The sequence below is a fragment of the Cydia strobilella genome, chromosome 23, assembly GCF_947568885.1.
Source record: "Cydia strobilella chromosome 23, ilCydStro3.1, whole genome shotgun sequence".
Taxonomy (NCBI): domain Eukaryota; kingdom Metazoa; phylum Arthropoda; class Insecta; order Lepidoptera; family Tortricidae; genus Cydia; species Cydia strobilella.
The window spans coordinates 10,208,639-10,231,414 of NC_086063.1; the positions used below are offsets into that span (position 1 = coordinate 10,208,639).

General features: G+C 38.6%; 1 protein-coding gene across 4 annotated transcripts in view; it reads right to left on the reverse strand.

The window, feature by feature from the left end:
• Positions 1 to 22,776, reverse strand: part of LOC134751866 (EH domain-binding protein 1) — a 47,175-nt gene that overhangs the window by 18,667 nt on the left and 5,732 nt on the right. For 3 of the 4 annotated variants that reach the window (XM_063687391.1, XM_063687389.1, XM_063687388.1), the window contains exons 1-5: positions 3,311 to 3,397; positions 2,447 to 2,571; positions 1,561 to 1,656; positions 713 to 824; positions 198 to 379 (exon numbers count right to left, since the gene is read on the reverse strand). In XM_063687391.1, coding sequence (XP_063543461.1) covers positions 198 to 379; positions 713 to 824; positions 1,561 to 1,656; positions 2,447 to 2,571; positions 3,311 to 3,391 — 596 coding nt within the window. In that variant the 5' untranslated portion in view covers positions 3,392 to 3,397. Of the gene's footprint in view, positions 1 to 197; positions 380 to 712; positions 825 to 1,560; positions 1,657 to 2,446; positions 2,572 to 3,310; positions 3,398 to 22,776 lie in introns of those variants that run through there. The other variant, XM_063687390.1, reaches the window with a different exon arrangement.

Here is a 22,776-nt window from a genome sequence, read left to right on the forward strand (position 1 = left end):
GATAACCGAAATCGTCGCTTTGACAGAAAATCGTAGCGTACTTTGTTCCCCATATAATGATGCCGTAACTAAATCAGGCGTTTACATACTCATTATAAACGAGTAACGATACAAATTTTGCTCTCTATGTCTATCTCCTTTTTGTACCTACGAGAGTTTGAATTGATCAGAAAGACAAAATTACTTAAACTACTCACGTAGCCTGTCCCTCCCGTAGCAGCACACAGTGTAAAGTGAGATGCAATGATGCTGACTGTATCTTTTGTGTCGTCGGTTCTAAGGTTAGAACTAAGGCCCGTTGGGAAGGTTCTAGGGAGGCGTATTTCCGCATGTTGATGGCGCATACGGCGAGACGACGGCGCTTTCCAGTCGGGGAGACCTGGAGAAAAATAGGATTGAGTGCCGCAAGTTTTTGAGGTAGAAAACGATGAAGTTGAGTATTTTTTCTATTAGCGATTGGTTTATACGCTCTGTGGGTAAAAAAGAAATAATAGAAGTAGATTTAGTCACCACCTAAGCCTGCTTCTGCCACGGTAAGAATAATTGTGCCTCATACATTTGATATTGGAAATATATGATTTTTGCCGTGACACTATGTTACAGCTGCTGATGAAGTAAAGAAACTTAATTCAATTATTTTTAATTAATAATTGCAAGCAGGATTAAGGCGAGATCTTCGATACAATCCAAGTAAAAACTTTAATTAACTTACATCTTCTAGTACGAAGGTCCAGTCCTTATCTTCTAATTCGTTCGTGCGAGCATCTTTGAATAGAGTCACCGCCACCGAACGGTTCTCCGGTACCGCAAACATAACACTGCCTCTGTAAATGTAAATAAAATGTGTTTTAGCAAAGCATTAATCAGACGAAATCACAATTCCGAAATATAATAAAAAAAAACACGTCTCGATCGGGCGATCACACCGGTTCAGTCGCTCCAACTGAACTGAAGAGTTCCCGGCAAGCTCGGCCGAATTTCACCTTCCCATAAAAAACGGAGTTACGTTCTCATTTTAAAACTACGTGTTGGATTGTAATAAAACTTTGCACATTTACAATGACATGAGGTATATCTAGATCTAAAATTAGTTTATATAGCTCCAGTTTATAAAACAAACGGAATAAAGCAAAAACAAATTTTGGAAGGGCTTTTGAAAGTTTTGTATGATAAACTTAAATTCGTTATATTTTTTTAACTATGGTATCTGAAGCAAGATAAACTAATTACAGACATGGATATACCTTATCCTATTGTAAGTACAAAGTTTCAGAGCAAACTAGCTACTCGTTTTAAACGGAGAGCGTAACTACGTTTGTATGGAGAACCGAGCTTGCCGGGGACTCTTAAAACTCGCTCGACCCTGTTGTATTTTCGCAACATGATTTTAATTGTTTAGATAAAGGCCATAAGCATTCATTCATTCAAAGTTTTGGAAAAAAAGAATTCCTATACATTCTGGTGGAATGCTTTATGAAATTACCCACTGCAATAGATATTCATATATGGATATAAAGGTCATTGTCCAACAAGTATCCACTTGAAGATATAAATAATTACTTGAGTGGATCCTTCAAAGATGGCTCCCATTGGACCGGATCCGTGATGACCCGCCGCGAGCGCCGCGTCCACACGATCGATAGTTTGTTTGGTTTCCTGTAACAAAAATCATCAAGAACAGTATGTTTTATAGTTTTCTCAAATTTTCTGTTGTGATATTTGTATAAGAATGGCTTTTGGAAGTTTTGGACAAGGTTTAAAAAATAATACGAAGGGGGGAACAAAAACCTTGAGCTAGAGCTTCTAATGAATTGCTTAAAAAGCAACCAAGATAGTCGTTAAGATGGGAGGGAAAGAGAGAGAGAAGTTTTAAGTATTTAGAACGACTATGATGCAGACCGTGATGGAAAATTACAATATGGTGCGTAGTTAAACCCCAACGGCATCTTTATAAGACGAAGTATTCCATGTAGCGTAAGTAGTCGTAATTTCGGGTTTGCTCATATTAATTTCAATAAGAATACCTTTAGATCTCACAATAGAAGGTGTCGAAGACCGCAAGCAGAGCCTGGGCTCCGAAGCGACCGCTAAAAGAGTGTACCATTTGGACGAGGTATCAAATTCCACGCGGTGGTAGAAGGCGGTGTAGTTGAACTCGAAGTTGATGGTGGACTTGTTGACGCGCTGGAGCCGTTTCCACACGGAGGCTACGCGGTGGACTGGCTCAGCTATAAACGTCTAGCAGAAGATGATGATAGATATAGTTTACCATTTGGGCGAGGTGTCGATGTCCACACGGTGGTAAGAGGCGGTGTACTCGAACTTGGCGGCGCGCTTGTTGACGCGCTGGAGCCGTTTCCACACGGAGGCCACGCGGTGGACTGGCTCAGCTATAAACAACGTCTAGCAGACAATGAGGAGTATGATGATGATAGATGTAGCTTACCATTTGGGCGAGGTGTCGAGATCCACGCGGTGGTAGGAGGCGGTGTACTCAAACTTGGCGGCGCGCTTGTTGACGCGCTGGAGCCGCTTCCACACGGAGGCCATGCGCGCGGTGGACTGGCTCAGCTGTTAACGAACAGAAATAATTTACATTACAATGAACAGGTAAAAATTAAAAGCTTATGAAGAATTATTTTAAGGGCCTATTTATATGGCACGAGTTTCTCGTGGTGCAAAAATCATATGCGATTCAAGTAGACCACGAAGTCGAACCACGCTAATTGCTACGTCTTGGTACGCATTATGCATTCTTACTGCCAAGATTGTGCAAAGTTAGCGTGGTCAAAGACTACCGTGCACTGTTCCCGATGCCTTCGAGCCTACGACCCGCGCGGGACAGGAATAAGTTAAGTATGCCTTTAATTTTGCATCATAAATAAACAAAGTTAAACGTTGTCTCTAGATAACGAGTATTTTTATTATGTTATGTACATAAAAATGTTACTAGGTAGGTAACATTTTTGATAATGAGTCCTTATTTTTTTCATAATTGTAGTGAAAAAAAAATAGTAGTGACGCAAATAACTACTATCAAGTGTAGTGATAAAACTACAAAATAAGCGTAGTTGCACCAAATAAACGGTTAGATAAGACACAAGGGTATCTCAATATTCTCAATTGACCAATGTCAATGACTAAAACGAAGTAAACGAAGAGATAGTAACAGCAATATTATTAACAAGGTCTTATTTAATTTAACTCACAATTTTGCTGTTCTGCAATTTTATTATTAAAGTTAATTATTAAATTTGACAGCTTTCAAAACATAAATTTACCCCTTCAAATTTTTTGTGAAAATAAATACCTTTTTTTTCTCATTGTTCAAGTGATGAACGGCATTATTCTTCAATTTAATCCACCTTTCCTTTATTTTTATGGAATTCATTGTCACATCACATCACACTTAATAATATAAGACACTCACTAAAACTCCAAATTAGTTTACAATAGATTATTTATTTTGAGTTTTCTATAATTAAAGCAATACAAATCTCTTATCCAACAACTTGCTTTTTTCTCTCTGTCTTAACTTAATCCCCTGTCAATGTCATTATTGTCCAAAACCGCGGCAAACCATCTGTCACTTGTCAGATATTTAAAAATAAAACTAAAAGACCGTTTGAGATATCCTCAACATCTAACAATAATATCAACACTTATAATACCTACACTACCTACAATAATCAACTATCCATTTAAATATATAAAGATAAAGATAAAAAATGTTTTTATTGCACAAAACGAATACAATTGTAGTACATAGTAAGTACATATCACAAGTTACAGAAAAGAGTTGGTGCATAACTGAATTGACATTCGGAGGTTCCAGGAGTCCCCGCACTAGGCTAGGCCTGTATCGCGGGAGACCAGATGTACATTTTTATGTCATGCGAGTTAACTAGAATAATATTTTTACAATTGAGGACAAAAATGAGATTCAGGTTTATATACTTGGATTAAGAATTTTTACAATTGAGGACAAAAATGAGATTCAGGTTTATATACTTGGATTAAGAATTTTTACAATTGAGGACAAAAATGAGATTCAGGTTTATATACCTGGATTAAGAATTTTTACAATTGAGGACAAAAATGAGATTCAGGTTTATATACCTGGATTAAGAATTTTTACAATTGAGGACAAAAATGAGATTCAGGTTTATATACCTGGATTAAGAATTTTTACAATTGAGGACAAAAATGAGATTCAGGTTTATATACCTGGATTAAGATAATATGTATGATACAAATGTAACTACTACTACGCCATATTATCTGTCAAAATATTTACCACAATTTATGAAGGATATTATAAAAAAAACAAAATTTGTTACAATAAAAAAATAGATACCTACATTTTTTTTATATTAAATAAGATAAAATGCTTATTAAATGTATCAAATCAACATAAAATACGTACATTACATTATGTTTATAATCTAAACATAATGTTATGTACGTACATTACATTATGTTTATAATCTAAACATAATGTTATGTACGTATTTTATGTTGATTTGAAAGTTTAGGTATAAATTCGTCATAAAAGCATTTCAAAAACATTTCTATTAAAATAAGGTTAAATGAATTTAAAGAGTTCAGCGAATTATTGATATATTTTTAGGTAAGTAATAACGAAATAAACTATCTTTTAAGATTTTGGGTTAGTATCAAATAATAATTAGAGTTTTAAATCCCATTATCTTCACTTTTTGTATATAATTCAAAGGTTAACTGGAAGAAATCCCTTAAAGGGATAAGTTCGCCTTTGTACTGCCTATTTCTGTGCCTATTCTGCCTATTTGTGTTCTATGTCTTTGTACAATAAAGAGTTTATACATACATACATACATAATTCTCATTGAAAGCATGTTATTTCACACGAACACAGACACACAAATACACACACTAATAAGCTCGTCCCTTAAAAGTTTTACTCCAAATTAACTTGATTTTACTTGACTTTCAGAGTAATAGTGTGCACATTGGACGTATGTTATTAAGGATAATATAGGACAGACTGACCCTCGTGAAGTTGACCACCCCATTTCGTTTGCCCGCAAATGGCATATCTATATCGTTAGTTCATCGTTAGTTCACGTTTGTTCAGTAGATAAAATCGTTAGGACCCGATTCCAAAATCGATTTTTTAAAAAAATAAAAGGGGGTGGCTGTCTTCACGCTAGCCACCCCAAACCACTTTTTGTTAGTTTTTTTGGTCTAGATAGCAAGATATTCGTTAGTTCATGATTGTTCAGGCATTGGAATCGTTAGGACCCGATTCCTTCATTTTTTTTTATTTTTTCAAAGTGGGGTGGCTGTCTTCACGCTAACCACCCCACCCCGAAATCAGTCAAACTAACTATGTGAATCCATCGGGCGACGTTAGTTCACGTTTGTTCAGGCATTAAAATCGTTAGGATCTCAATAGATTTGCTATAAAAAAATAAAATCGGAAAATTCATATTGGCCGGCCGAGATAGTTCAGCAGGGGGGGCGTAACAAGCAATCGACACAGATACTAACGATTCTATGCCCTAAATAAGCATCTATAGACGATATATAACCGATACAGTACGGTAACTTGCGGGTATTCAAAACAGATTAAAAGATTTTCGTGGTTTTTTTTTATTTTATTCTATGGTGGTGGCTGTCTTCACGCTAGCCACCCCAAACCACTTTTTGTTAGTTTTTTTGGTCTAGATAGCAAGATATTCGTTAGTTCATGATTGTTCAGGCATTGGAATCGTTAGGACCCGATTCCTTCATTTTTTTTTTATTTCTCAAAGTGGGGTGGCTGTCTTCACGCTAACCACCCCACCCCGAAATCAGTCAAACTAACTATGTGAATCCATCGGGCGACGTTAGTTCACGTTTGTTCAGGCATTAAAATCGTTAGGATCTCAATAGATTTGCTATAAAAAAATAAAATCGGAAAATTCATATTGGCCGGCCGAGATAGTCCAGCAGGGGGGCGTAACAAGCAATCGACACAGAAACTAACCATTATATGCCCTAAATAAGCATCTATAGACGATATATAACCGATACAGTACGGAAACTTGCGGGCGTTCAAAACAGATTAAAAGATTTCCGTGGTTTGGTACAGATATACAGTGTGGAAAGATAAGTCGGGCCCGGAAGGGAAACTACCTTAAATCCTTAAGCTGGCTCATTTTACTTAAAGGAGACATTCCTTTATTTTCAAAAAGAAACAAAACTGCATTCAAAGATTTTCTAAAACTGGCTTGCCTCGCCCGGGACTCGAACCAACTAAAATAAAAAAACAAACACTCCCTATTTTATTATACTAATCGATAGTATTATTATTCAGGATAAAATTTCTCTAACCAACATTTGGTCTTAAAAATAAAAATGATCGTTAAATCTAACATTAACTTTATTTTACTATCAATTTGTTACACAAATTATTTAACTGATAAATTGTTTGAAATGAGCCCCCTCGTTCCGGCTACACAAAATTAGTCGCCGTTGAAATTCATTTCTTGTAGCCTTCAGCATAGTTGTAGCGGAGTTTTACTCCAAGGGGGATGTAATGATAACCTCGCTACATGGATCTCTATGTATACAAAGCACAGTATAAAATAGCTATATAAGTAAAATGAGCCAGCTTAAGGATTTAAGGTAGTTTCCCTCCAGGGCCCGACTTATCTTTCAACGCTGTATATTGATTTCAAATAAAGAAATAAAAATAGCGTCAAATACATCATGCCCAGAGCCCAGTCCATCATCTGATTAAATGTATTGCTGCAGGCGACTTTGACTTATAAATAGTTTTCTTACGGAGTAGTTGTATTTTGTACTAAGCATGATATCTTAAGCTGCATTATCAGCAACTGACCAGCAAGATGATTATTATCAGTGCGCTTTTTTCTGGAAATTATTTTTCATGGTTGCCTCCACTGGGTATAGGTGAAAAAAAAATCTGTTGTTACCAGTTACCAATTTGGTGGTAACTAGTGGGAATAATCATTTGAAACCCCATCACTGATTGATCTTCCTATGCCACCAATCAAAAATTGTTAGTGACAAGAAAGGGCTGTTTCCGTTAAAACTTCTTTGTTCTTTACTATACTATGCCAAGTCTTGAAATAAACAGGTTGCAGGCGTCCATAGGCTACGGTGACTGCTTGCCATCAGGCGGGCCGTATGCTTGTTTGCCACCGACGCAGTATAAAAAAATAACACCAAAACTTGTCACTACGCATTTTGTACTGATTATTATCAAAATATATTGAGACATTAAGTAGTATGATAGGCAATTTATAATAATAATTATAACATAACAAAAGTATTTCCGACCCGGGTATGTCCTTAAACTACGTCCAAAAGGACCCGGGTATGTCCTTAAACTACGTCCAAAAGAGAGGTATGGGCACTGTGAATTACATCTCGCTTTGTGTGGTAGGGCACAGGACAGCGGATGTCATTCCAGATCTAGAGCAGAGCCCAACTGGGGAGGTACCTCCACCTTACAGAAAACCGCAGCCAAATAACACTAGACCCTACTAATAGTGTTGTGTTCCTGCCGGTGAGTAAGGTTGCCAGAGCTCGACGGAGAGGAGTGTTAGGGTCGGCAACGCGCATGTAACTCCTCTGGAGTTGCAGGCGTACATAGGCTATGGAGACTGCTTAACATCAGGCAGGCCGTATGCTTGTTTGCCACCGACTTAGTATAAAAAAAAGTCAATGTAATATCGCACATATTTGGCACTAGTTGTAATTCATTTTGATCTTAAATTGTACATTGTATTTTTTAACCTATGTTGACAGTGATGTATGATCAGTAATTCAGTACCTATAAATAAATCTATATATTTCTCTATATTTATAATTCTATATCCTCCTATTGTCAGTAGGCAGGAGGGTTGTTATCTAAAAGGTATGCTATCAGTGCCGGATGAACCAGTGATCAAATAAAGCAGTTGTTTGGGGCTTTATGTATAAGGCACCAACATTTCAGGGAATTGGAGAGAGGAGCAAACTGTGGTGCGCAGATGATTAGAACTTATCATCTTCCTCGCGTTATCCCGCCATTTTGCCACGGCTCATGGGAGCCTGGGGTCCGCTTGACAACTAATCCTAAGAATTGACGTAGGCACTAGTTTTTACGAAAGCGACTGCCATCTGACCTTCCAACCCAGAGGGGGAACTAGGCCTTGTTAGGATTAGTCCGGTTTCCTCACGATGTGTTCCTTCAGCGAAAAGCGACTGGTAAATATCAAAGGATATTTCGTACATAAGTTCTAAAAAACTCATTGGTACGAGCCGGGGTTTGAACCCGCGACCTCCGGATTGAAAGTGCAGATGATTAGGACTAAAGGCATAAAAAAAATTAAATGTATTGAATGATAAATAAAGTGAAACAAAATAGGTAAATAACTAATTATGTTCTATTGTCATAATTAGAATTAATTTTTTTAGTACTACAATAAAATTATAGAATAATAAACACTTGTCACTTTAAGTAAGTTAAATATAGCTGGTCAAGCAAATCTTGTCAGTAGAGAAAGGCGGCAAATTTTAAAAATGTAGGCGCGAATTGATATCGTACCAAAGAAAATTTGAATTTGGCGCCTTTTTCTACTGACAAGATTTGCTTGAACAACTATATGTTAAAACTAGAGACCCGTTGCGCTAGAGTATGGTTCTAAAAGTTAGGTTGCCTGTCCACTGGAGCGGAGCGGTAATCGAGGAAAAAATCCAGCAATAGAATTTCATTAAAATTTCAGAGCGGAGATTTTTCCTCGCTCATCGCTCCGCCACCTCGCTCCGCTCCTGTGGACAGGCAGCCTAAGACTGAACGCTTAATGAAATCAGGAAATGTGACGTCTTCAGATGAATCACTGGTTGTCACTATCTATTTGATGCTGACTATACCCACAGAATATGAAATCTTATACATAATTATCCATACTATATACTATATAACTATATTATTACTATATATTTTACTGTATCCATACTAATATTATAAATGCGAAAGTCTGTCTGTCTGTCTGTGTGTTCCCTCTTCACGCTTAAACCGCTGAATCGATTTAGATGAAATTTGGTATACAGATAGTTTGAGTCCCGGGGAAGGACATATGATACTTTTACCCCAGAATTCACCCCTCAAGGGGGTGAAAAGGGGGGTGGAAATTTGTATGGGGAATCAACCGCTGAACCGATTTAGATGAAACTTGGTATGGGGATAGTTTGAGCTGTGGGAAAGGATATTGAATAACTTTTATCCACGAAATCATCCCTTAAGGGTGTAAAAAATGGGGTGGAAATGTATAGTGTGGACCAATTTGGGGGTAAAAAAAGGATGGATTAAAAAGCAGATAAGAATTAAGGTACCCAAATTACTAATTCCACGCAGACGAAGTCGCAGGCAAAAGCTAGTAATATTTTATAATATTTTATTATTCATTTATATGCGAAAGTCTGTCTGTCTGTCTGTCTGTGTGTTACCTCTTTACGCTTAAACCGCTTAACCGATTTAGTTGAAATTTGGTATACAGATAGTTTGAGTCCCGGGGAAGGACATAGGATACATTTTATCCCAGAAGTCACCCCTCAAGGGGGTGAAAAGGGGGGTGGAAATTTGTATGGGGAATCAATAACCGCTCAACCGATTTAGATGAAACTTGGTATGGGGATAGTTTGAGCTGTGGGAAATGATATAAAATAACTTTTATCCCCGAAATCATCCCTTAAGGGTGTAAAAAATGGGGTGGAAATAACAAACAAACAAACAAATAATTTATTGAAAAAAGTATTGTACAGAGGTTCATCTTTAAGACTAAGAGTTGTTAGTAGAGGAAAGTGGTTTACGAATGCCTGAACTAGGAGTTCCTGTGTTTCAGGCAGCGGAGGACAAAATTAATCAATTTTTAATTATTCACTTAATTATAAATTAATAGTAGTACTTACACAATAGAAGTCTTATCACCTTAACAAAATGGGTCTTAAGTATTAAATTTCAAAGTACACAATCATGTTACGACTATTAGTAGGTTCTCTGTATCATCGTACGTCATATTTTGAAGGGCGCGTCGTAGAGTATTCTTACAACAAGCATAGCTAAGTGGGTATAGGTCTAGTTTTACATTTAACCTGTTGTACAAAAATGGGCCCAAGAAGACAAAAAATCTAGATGAAAATACGTGTTTCCTTTGAACGGTTTGAATACCTATTATATCTTTGCGCCTTTTGTTTCTGTATTCAGGGTTGAAAGGAATTCTGGAAATGTATAGTGTGGGCCAATTTGGGGGTGAAAAAAGGATGGATTAAAAAGCAGATTTGTTTAAGAATTAAGATACCCAAATTACTAATTCCACGCAGACGAAGTCGCGGGCAAAAGCTAGTTTCTTATAAAATGGCGACACGTTTGTATAATTTTAGCGTATTATATTTCGGTCGCGTAGCACCTACCAGCATGTTTTGTGATCGTTAGTTTTGATGCAAAAAAGACATAATTATTGTCTATCTTTTCGCATCTTTCTAAACTAAAAATCATGATACGCGACCGCGATATGATACGGTAAATCAAGATTTCTTGGATAGGATGCCTTCTTGTCATTTAGCTCTCATGCCTAAAATTTCATAAGGCTAGAGTATAATTCATATTTAATTCTCTTTTTCCTATTATTCATGAGACACAAACATTTTACAAACATTCCGTGACATTCCGTGTCTGGGCTATACCGCGAAAATCGAAGTTCAAATTGCGGGCATCTTTCTCTGTCACTCTAATTACGCCTTCATTGGAGTAAAAGAGAAAGATCCCCGCAATTTGCGAAATTCGGTTTTCGCGGTAGACCCTCTGACCTAATAATAGACATAGTATATACACGTAGTTATGGACATGAAACCGAGCGACCAGGGGTAAGAGAAAGACATATTCATGTATTGACAGTTTCATGTATGGCAGCATAATCCTTTTTAGGGTTCCGTACCCAAAGGGTAATAACGGGACCCTATTACTAAGACTCCGCTGTCCGTCTGTCTGTCACCAGGCTGTATCTCACGAACCATGATAGCTAGACAGTTGAATTTTCACAGATGATGTATCTATGTTGCCGCTATAACAACAAATACTAAAAAGTACGGAACCCTCGGTGGGCGAGTCCGACTCGCACTTGGCCGGTTTTTTCTCTTTCACTGTTATAAATTTCGGTATTTCGCCATCGCCTCCATTTCATTCGGCATTTTTTCATGGTCGGGTTATGCCATCATAGCAAACCCGACCATGAAAAAATGCCCGTGCGGTGATAAAGATAAAGCGTGGCACTATTTTCTATTTCCTCTTATAGGAATCGCAATAAGACTATCTTTCTCTATCAAAGAGTGTCAGGCCCTTGAACCTAATTTAGTTTTTTTTATATTTACGTTTTTCAAAGTATGTACGACTGGACCGCGACCTTGGTACCGTCAAAATATCTCTTTCTCGCTCTCTGCGTACGGCAGCCCACCTTAAGCGCCTAACACATTACCGCACCGCACTGGTCATTGTGTGAAGCACCCATAAGTAAGAGCGAGAAAGCAATATCTCTTTCTCGCTGTTGCGGTGCGGTGCGGTAATGTGTTAGCCGCTTTATAGCCGTATTTAACAGACTATCTTAAAAGCCGTTAGAGACTACCACACCTCACCGCGACCTTGGTGCGATGCGGCGCACGTATCGATAGTGCGCAAGGTGGTCACCGTACGTACGTTAAGGACGCAGCTATAAGTTAGAGCGAGAAAGAAATATTATAGCCGTATTTAACAGACTATCGTAAAAGCCGTTAGAGACTACCACAACTCACTGCAGCGTTGGTGCGGTGCGGCGCACGTATCGATAGTGTGCAAGGTTGTCACTGTACATACGTTAAGGACGCAGCTATAAGTTAGAGCGAGAAAGAGATATTTTGACCGCACCAATACGGCTTTTCGAGATATTCTCTTTCTCGCTCTCACTTATGGGTGTGGCGCACCAAGATCGCGGTGCGGTGCGGTAGTCTGTTACGGATTTTACACACGATCGCACATACGCCGCACTGCACCAAGGGCGCGGACCGATGCGGAAAATGGGGTTGGCCGGTCGAAATAATTAACAGAGGGCGCCAGCATAGCTTGCCCTGTCAATCCCTAGAATTGTGTCAAATTTTTGTTTTTTTAATGCCCTTTAAGCCAAATCTTATAGAAAAAGGGGCAAGCTATGATGGCGCCATCTCTGCAAACCTTTGACAGTTGCCAACCCCATTGGCTGACCGTTTACATTAAAGATCCGACATCATTTAACATCCTCATAAGAACAAACCTCGCCGTACGTGCTTTTTGAAGTAAATATAGCTGCTTTTCCCCACCGATTTGTATGGTTTATGGTGGGCTGGTGGGCTACAAATTCTGTCCCTCACGGGCGCAAGCCACTTCTATAGGATCCTACCTTCTATGGGCCAAAGCAACAATAAAATAAACATGTGTCATTTTGATGAGTACGATGTGGATAACACATGTCTGACATGTTGTCAAACACAATAATAAAATTGTATGGTGTTTTAATATAATTTTTAGTATGGTGTATGCATGTTACAGTCTCAAAACAAATATTTGAATGGATTGGATACCTTACATACATTGGATATAGGTTTGAGTTCAATTCAATCTCAAGTCAGAACAAAGGTCACGTGGTACATTTTTTCAAATTAACTTTTTAGTACTTTTTCGGAAAAAAATCAAAAAACTAAGAGCTTATTGCAAATCTGTAGCATGAGACGAATCTAATGACATATCATTTATCAAAATCGGACCATAACTGTAGATCTGATGGGATGAACAAAAATCGGCCTCGCGTAATATACCTATATATATAGATTGGAAATTTTACCAAAATATATATCGCTCTCTGTTTAGCACCTACATTATTATTATTATTACTATATACGAATGCACACGCAGCTTAAAATAGCTGATACGTACATATCAATGTCCTATCACTTGTGTTTTGTCCATTCGTAAAATGTTTGACGAGTCTGTTTTTAAAGGAGTTCACTGAAGGCGCACTGATTACGGATTCGGGCAAACTGTTCCACACTTTCACTACACGGTTAGACAGGAAGTGTCGTCTTGGGTTGCTACTACTCTGCGTCCGTGCCAGCTTCAAAGAATGTCCTCTCAGTCTGTCATTCATATTCCGAGTGAAAATGTCACTTAACCCGGGTACGTTGTAGTGTCCTGTGAGTATTTTGTATGTTTCTATTAAGTCACCACGTTGCCTTCGCTGCTCCAAGGTTGTCAGGCCCAATTCCTTTAACCTATCTTCGTAAGATCGGTTGCGAAGAGATGGCACCAGTTTTGTTGCTCTTCTTTGGACTCTTTCAATAAGGTTGATGTCCTTTCGGAAATATGGATTCCAAATTTGGAAGGCATATTCCAATAAGGGTCTTACGTATGTTATATAGAGTTTAATGAAAATATTCTTTTCCCCTCACTAGCTCGGAAAGCCGTCTTTTATCCTTTAAAACAAGCGGGGAAAAACGCATTTTATCCACTAGTGGGGAAAGTAATTTGACCTTGGATGGAGCGTGTTTAAGTCACAGTCCTAAAGTTTATGCTTATGTCATCCTAGTTCTGTGGTTTAAGTAGCTTTTGACAGATAACAAAACGTAAAACGCTCATAATAATGGTTCGTTCGATATTAATTATCATTAAATAAATGGTTTGAAAATTTAATAAAAAATACCAAATTTGGCTTTATTTAATGATTTTAAGTCATAAACCTTAAATTCCATAAGAAACATTTGTTTTTTAAATGATGTTGAATGTAATTCTGAACGCACAAGTTGAGTCGATGCAATTTCAAAACGCATCGTCAGAAATGTCAGCATTGTCAACAAAATTTTTCTCACCGGCTCCGACACGTAAAAATGCACAACTTCCGGAGTTTTCTGTTATAATATCGTATTATCGTAAAAAAAAGCGATTCCAGTGACGAAGATGATCTAACGCCTGTGGATGTTGCACTTTCCTCGCTATAGTGAGGGGAAAAGTTTTGTGTTACACACGGGTGCAGATGTATTTTACTTCTCGTGTGTTGAAACACTCGCTACGCTCAGGATTCTATTTTAGAACCACTCGCTACGCTCGTGGTTCAACTATAGAATCATTTCGCTTGCTCGTGTATCAATTCCACACTCGCGGGTAAAATACAACTATGCACCCTTGTATAACAAATAACTATATCCATATAACGGAAAGCTTTCTGAATCATATATAAAACAGAGTTAGCCTTTTTGGTAAAACCCAAAATGTGTTCCTCCCATTTTAAGTTATCAGCTATAACGACACCAAGATTTCGCTGGGAAGCAACACTTTGCAAATTGTGAGAGAAACGAAATATACAGACCAATACATCGCAATTCATCTGCAGATGCCTCGCGGAGCGAAGCCGCGAACGCGAGTGTGGTCGATTTCGCAGATCAGCGAACTCGACTCTACTCTCGCGTTCGCGGCTTAGCTCCGCGATTCGCCCACGAGTGTGGAGGGGTCTTAAAAGATATCGGCAGATGCCGTATCTGTGATGGGCTTTATTTGTTACCCACTATAAACCATACTATGTGCACCATACTCCTACTGAAAGATACATGTATCTTCAAGTATCTTTCAGTAGGTGTAGCAGAGAAAGCGTCTTCTAGTATAAGACTGTCCCGTTCGGTCCATTCCCCCCACCGCACATGTATAATGCCCCCTCCACACACGAGTGGCTTAAGACTGTCTTGTACGAGCAAAGAGAATCCATGACTGATCCACTTATATACTAAGCCCCCTCCACACTCGTGCGGGAATCGGGGCGCGAAGCCGCGAACGCGAATGTGGAGTCTAGTTCGCTAATCAGCGAAATCGACTCCACACTCGCGGTCCCCGCCTGCGATACTTACCATCAACATTTATAAATTATATTTAGTTAGTATTTAGAATAAGTTTTTATTTATTTAACTATCCATTACGAACACATTTCATAATGCATTTTATATTGTTTAAACCTACATAAGTTGGGTTATTCAAATTTTCAAGTTTATTTTTTCCCGCAAAATCTGCTTTGATCGCCCGCAAATTACCTACCTATCTTGAATCAGCAGGGTCGGCTGATGTTATTCTGCAAGTGGCATCGTAAGGACCCGATTCTGAGTATTTTTTTCAGCCGTTGACTTAGGAGCATAAGTTGGGTTATTCAAATTTTCAAGTTATATTTTTTTCCGCAAAATCTGCTTAGATCGCCCGCAAATGACCTACCTATCTTGCATCACCATGGTCTGCTGATGTTATTCTGCAAGTGGCATCGTAAGGACCCGATTCTGAGTATTTTTTTCAGCCGTCGACTTAAAAGCTTAAGTTGGGTTATTTAAATTTTCAAGTTTTATTTTTTTCCGGAAAATCTGTTTTGATCGCCCGCAAATGAGCTATCTATCTTGAATCAGCATGGTCTGCTGATGTTATTCTGTAAGGGGCAACGTAAGGACCCGATTCAAAGTATTTTTTTCAGCCGTCGACTTAGGAGCATAAGTTGGGTTATTTAAATTTTCAAGTTTTATTTTTTTCCGGAAAATCTGTTTTGATCGCCCGCAAATGACTTACCTATCTTGAATCAGCATGGTCGGCTGATGTTATTCTGCAAGTGGCATCGTAAGGACCCGATTCTGAGTATTTTTTTTCAGCCGTCGACTTAAAAGCTTAAGGTGGAGTCTTTAAATTTTGAAGTTTAATTTTTTTCCGCAAAATCTGCTTTGATCGCCCTCAAATGACCCACCTATCTTGAATCATCATGGTCGGCTGATGTTATTCTGCAAGTGGCATCGTAAGGACCCGATTCTGAGTATATTTTTCAGCCGTCGACTTAGGAGCATAAGTTGGGTTATTCAAATTTTCAAGTTTTATTTTTTTCCGGCTTATCTGCTTTTAACGCCCGCAACTGACCTATCTATCTTGAATCACCATGGTCTGCTGATATGTTTCTGTAAGGGCATCGTAAGGACCCGATTCAGAGTATTTTTTTCAGCCGTCGACTTAGGAGCATTAGTTGGGTTATTCCAATTTTCAAGTTTAATTTTTTTCCGCAAAATCTGCTTTGATCGCCCGCAAATTACCTACCTATCTTGAATCAGCATGGTCGGCTGATGTTATTCTGCAAGTGGCATCGTAAGGACCCGATTCAGAGTATTTTTTTCAGCCGTCGACTTAAAAGCTTAAGTTGGGTTATTTAAATTATCAAGTTTTATTTTTTTCCGCAAAATCTGCTTTGATCGCCCGCAAATGACCTACCTATCTTGAATCAGCATGGTTGGCTGATGTTATTCTGCAAGTGGCATCGTAAGGACCCGATTCTGAGTATTTTTTTCAGCCGTCGACTTAGGAGCATAAGTTGGGTTATTCAAATTTTCAAGTTTTATTTTTTCCGCAAAATCTGCTTTGAACGCCCGCAAATAACCTACCTATCTTGAATCAGCATGGTCGGCTGATGTTTTTCTGCGAGTGGCATCGTAAGGACCCGATTCAGAGTATTTTTTTCAGCCGTCGACTTAGGAGCATAATTTGGGTTATTTAAATTTTCAAGTTTTATTTTTTTCCGGAAAATCTGTTTTGATCGCCCGCAAATGACCTACCTATCTTGAATCAGCATGGTCGGCTGATGTTATTCTGCAAGTGGCATCGTAAGGACCCGATTCTGAGTATATTTTTCAGCCGTCGACTTAGGAGCATAAGTTGGGTTATGCAAATTTTCAAATTTTTTTTTTCCGGCTTATCTGCTTTTAAAGCTTACAATTGACCTATCTATCTTGAATCAGCATGGTCTGCTGATGTTATTCTGTAAGGGGCATCGTAAGGACCCGATTCCGAGTATTTTTTTCAGCCGTCGACTTAGGAGCATTAGTTGGGTTATTAAAATTTTTGAAGTTTTATTTTTTTCCGCAAAATCTGCTTTGATCGCCCGCAAATGACCTACCTATCTTGAATCAGCATGGTCGGCTGATGTTATTCTGCAAGTGGCATCGTAAGGACCCGATTCTGAGTATTTTTTTCAGCCGTGGACTTAAAAGCTTAAGTTGGGTTATTTAAATTTTCAAGTTTTATTTTTTTCCGAAAAATCTGCTTTGATCGCCCGCAAATGACATACCTATCTTGAATCAGCATGGTCGGCTGATGTTATTCTGCAAGTGGCATCGTAAGGACCCGATTCTAAGTATTTTTTTCAGCCGTCGACTTAGGAGCATAAGTTCGGTTATTCAAATTTTCAAGTTTTATTTTTTCCGCAAAATCTGCTTTGAACGCCCGCAAATAACCTACCTATCTTGAATCAGCATGGTCGGCTGATGTTTTTCTGCGAGTGGCATCGTAAGGACCCGATTCAGAGTATTTTTTTCAGCCGTCGACTTAGGAGCATAATTTGGGTTATTTAAATTTTCAAGTTTTATTTTTTTCCGGAAAATCTGTTTTGATCGCCCGCAAATGACCTACCTATCTTGAATCAGCATGGTCGGCTGATGTTATTCTGCAAGTGGCATCGTAAGGACCCGATTCTGAGTATTTTTTTCAGCCGTCGACTTAGGAGCATAAGTTGGGTTATGCAAATTTTCAAATTATCTGCTTTTAACGCTCACAATTGACCTATCTATCTTGAATCAGCATGGTCTGCTGATGTTATTCTGTAAGGGGCATCGTAAGGACCCGATTCCGAGTATTTTTTTCAGCCGTCGACTTAGGAACATTAGTTGGGTTATTAAAATTTTCAAGTTTTATTTTTTTCCGCAAAATCTGCTTTTATCGCTCGCAAATGACCTACCTATCTTGAATCAGCATAGTCTGCTGATGATATTCTGCAAGTGGCATCGTAAGGACCCGATTCTGAGTATTTTTTTCAGCCGTCGACTTAGGAACATAAGTTGGGTTATTAAAATACGAGTATTTAAGTTTTATTTTTTTCCGCAAAATCAGCTTTGATCGCCCGCAAATGACCTACCTATCTTGAATCATTATGGTCGGCTGATGTCATTCTGCAAGTGGCATCGTAAGGACCCGATTCTGAGTATTTTTTTCAGCCGTTGACTTAAAAGCTTAAGTTGGGTTATTTAAATTTTCTAGTTTTATTTTTTTCCGAAAAATCTGCTTTGATCGCCCGCAAATGACATACCTATCTTGAATCAGCATGGTCGGCTGATGTTATTCTGCAAGTGGCATCGTAAGGACCCGATTCTGAGTATTTTTTTCAGCCGTCGACTTAGGAGCATAAGTTGGGTTATTCAAATTTTCAAGTTTTATTTTTTCCGCAAAATCTGCTTTGAACGCCCGCAAATAACCTACCTATCTTGAATCAGCATGGTCCGCTGATGTTTTTCTGCGAGTGGCATCGTAAGGACCCGATTCAGAGTATTTTTTTCAGCCGTCGACTTAGGAGCATAATTTGGGTTATTTAAATTTTCAAGTTTTATTTTTTTCCGGAAAATCTGTTTTGATCGCCCGCAAATGACCTACCTATCTTGAATCAGCATGGTCGGCTGATGTTATTCTGCAAGTGGCATCGTAAGGACCCGATTCTGAGTATATTTTTCAGCCGTCGACTTAGGACCATTAGTTGGGTTATTAAAATTTTCAAGTTTTATTTTTTTCCGCAAAATCTGCTTTGATCGCCCGCAAATGACCTACCTATCTTGAATCAGCATAGTCTGCTGATGATATTCTGCAAGTGGCATCGTAAGGACCCGATTCTGAGTATTTTTTTCAGCCGTCGACTTAGGAACATAAGTTGGGTTATTAAAATACGAGTATTTAAGTTTTATTTTTTTCTGCAAAATCTGCTTTGATCGCCCGCAAATGACCTACCTATCTTGAATCAGCATGGTCGGCTGATGTTATTCTGCAAGTGGCATCGTAAGGACCCGATTCTAAGTATTTTTTTCAGCCGTTGACTTAAAAGCTTAAGTTGGGTTATTTAAATTTTCAAGTTTTATTTTTTTCCGAAAAATCTGCTTTGATCGCCCGCAAATGACATACCTATCTTGAATCAGCATGGTCGGCTGATGTTATTCTGCAAGTGGCATCGTAAGGACCCGATTCTAAGTATTTTTTTCAGCCGTCGACTTAGGAGCATAAGTTGGGTTATTAAAATTTTCAAGTTTTATTTTTTTCCGCAAAATCTGCTTTGATCGCCCGCAAATGACCTACCTATCTTGAATCAGCATAGTCTGCTGATGATATTCTGCAAGTGGCATCGTAAGGACCCGATTCTGAGTATTTTTTTCAGCCATCGACTTAGGAACATAAGTTGGGTTACTAGAATACGAGTATTTAAGTTTTATTTTTTTCCGCAAAATCTGCTTTGATCGCCCGCAAATGACCTACCTATCTTGAATCAGCATGGTCGGCTGATGTTATTCTGCAAGTGGCATCGTAAGGACCCGATTCTGAGTATTTTTTTCAGCCGTCGACTTAGGAGCATAAGTTGGGTTATTAAAATTTTCGAGTTTTATTTTTTTCCGCAAAATCTGCTTTGATCGCCCGCAAATGACCTACCTATCTTGAATCAGCATAGTCTGCTGATGATATTCTGCAAGTGGCATCGTAAGGAACCGATTCTGAGTATTTTTTTCAGCCGTCGACTTAGGAACATAAGTTGGGTTATTAAAATACGAGTATTTAAGTTTTATTTTTTTCCGCAAAATCTGCTTTGATCGCCCGCAAATGACCTACCTATCTTGAATCAGCATGGTCGGCTGATGTTATTCTGCAAGTGGCATCGTAAGGACCCGATTCTGAGTATTTTTTTCAGCCGTCGACTTAGGTACATAAGTTGGGTTATTAAAATACGAGTATTTAAGATTTATTTTTTTCCGCAAAATCTGCTTTGATCGCCCGCAAATTACCTACCTATCTTGAATCAGCATGGTCGGCTGATGTTATTCTGCAAGTGGCATCGTAAGGACCCGATTCTGAGTATTTTTTTCAGCCGTCGACTTAAAAGCTTAAGTTGGGTTATTTAAATTTTCAAGTTTTATTTTTTTCCGGAAAATCTGTTTTGATCGCCCGCAAATGACCGACCTATCATGAATCAACATGGTCGGCTGATGTTATTCTGCAAGTGGCATCGTAAGGACCCGATTCTAGTATTTTTTTTCAGGCGTCGACTTAGGAGCATAAGTTGGGTTATTCAAATTTTCAAGTTTTATTTTTTTCCGCAAAATCTGCTTTGATCGCCCGCAAATGACCTACCTATCTTGAATCAGCATGGTCGGCTGATGTTATTCTGCAAGTGGCATCGTAAGGACCCGATTCTGAGTATTTTTTTCAGCCGTCGACTTAGGAGCATAAGTTGGGTTATTAAAATTTTCAAGTTTTATTTTTTTCGGCAAATTTGTTTTGATCGCCCGCAAATGACCTACCTATCTTGAATCAGCATAGTCTGCTGATGATATTCTGCAAGTGGCATCGTAAGGACCCGATTCTGAGTATTTTTTTCAGCCGTCAACTTAGGTACATAAGTTGGGTTATTAAAATACGAGTATTTAAGTTTTATTTTTTTCCGCAAAATCTGCTTTGATCGCCCGCAAATGACCTACCTATCTTGAATCAGCATGGTTGGCTGATGTTATTCTGCAAGTGGCATCGTAAGGATCCGATTATGAGTATTTTTTTCAGCCGTCGACTTAGGAGCACAAGTTAAAGTTTTTGCATTTTATTATTGCCTGTCTAACCTTATTTAATGCCGCCAAATTACCGTACTGTGTCGGTGTTATATGGGGCTTATGTAGGGCTTAGAATCGTTAGTATCTGTGTCGATTGCTTGTTACACCCTGCCTACTGAACTATCTCGGCCGGCCAATATGAATTTTTCGATTTTATTTTTTTATCTATTGAGATCCTAACGATTTTAATGTCTGAACAAACGTGAACTAACGTCGCCCGATGGATTCACATGGTTAGTTTGACTGATTTCGGGGTGGGGTGGTTAGCGTGAAGACAGCCACCCCACTTTAAAAAAAAGAAGGAATCGGGTCCTAACGATTCCAATGCCTGAACAATCATGAACTAACGAATATCTTGCTATCTAGACCAAAAAAACTAACAATAAATGGTTTGGGGTGGCTAGCGTGAAGTCAGCCACCACCATAGAATAAAAAAAATATAAAACCACGAAAATCTTTTAATCTGTTTCGAATACCCGCAAGTTACCGTACTGTATCGGTTATATATATCGTCTATAGATGCTTACTTGGGGCATAGAATCATTAGTTTCTGTGTCGATTGCTTGTTACGCCCCCCCCTGCTGAACTATCTCGGCCGGCCAATATGAATTTTCCGATTTTATTTTTTTATAGCAAATCTATTGAGATCCTAACGATTTTAATGCCTGAACAAACGTGAACTAACGTCGCCCGATGGATTCACATAGTTAGTTTGACTGATTTCGGGGTGGGGTGGTTAGCGTGAAGACAGCCACCCCACTTTGAGAAATAAAAAAAATGAAGGAATCGGGTCCTAACGATTCCAATGCCTGAACAATCACGAACTAACGAATATCTTGCTATCTAGACCAAAAAAACTAACAAAAAGTGGTTTGGGGTGGCTAGCGTGAAGACAGCCACCACCATAGAATAAAAAAAATATAAAACCACGAAAATCTTTTAATCTGTTTTGAATACCCGCAAGTTACCGTACTGTATCGGTTATATATCGTCTATAGATGCTTATTTAGGGCATAGAATCATTAGTTTCTGTGTCGATTGCTTGTTACGCCCCCCCTGCTGAACTATCTCGGCCGGTCAATATGAATTTTCCGATTTTATTTTTTTATAGCAAATCTATTGAGATCCTAACGATTTTAATGCCTGAACAAACGTGAACTAACGTCGCCCGATGGATTCACATAGTTAGTTTGACTGATTTCGGGGTGGGGTGGTTAGCGTGAAGACAGCCACCCCACTTTGAGAAATAAAAAAAAATGAAGGAATCGGGTCCTAACGATTCCAATGCCTGAACAATCACGAACTAACGAATATCTTGCTATCTAGACCAAACAAACTAACAAAAAGTGGTTTGGGGTGTCTAGCGTGAAGACAGCCACCACCATAGAATAAAAAAAATATAAAACCACGAAAATCTTTTAATCTGTTCTGAATACCCGCAAGTTACCGTACTGTATCGGTTATATATCGTCTATAGATGCTTATTTAGGGCATAGAATCGTTAGTATCTGTGTCGATTGCTTGTTACGCCCCCCCTGCTGAACTATCTCGGCCGGCCAATATGAATTTTTTGATTTTATTTTTTTATAGCAAATCTATTGAGATCCTAACGATTTTAATGCCTGAACAAACGTGAACTAACGTCGCCCGATGGATTCACATGGTTAGTTTGACTGATTTCTGGGTGGGGTGGTTAGCGTGAAGACAGCCACCCCACTTTAAAAAAAAATAAAAAATGAAGGAATCGGGTCCTAACGATTCCAATGCCTGAACAATCATGAACTAACGAATATCTTGCTATCTAGACCAAAAAAACTAACAAAAAGTGGTTTGGGGTGGCTAGCGTGAAGACAGCCACCCCTTTTTAAAAAAAAAAAAATCGACTTTGGAATCGGGTCCTAACGATTTTACCTACTGAACAAACGTGAACTAACGATGAACTAACGATATAGATATGCCATTTGCGGGCAAACGAAATGGGGTGGTCAACTTCACGAGGGTGACAGACTGTTCAACTTAGCACTTGGTCTTATCGCGTGATAAGTTAAT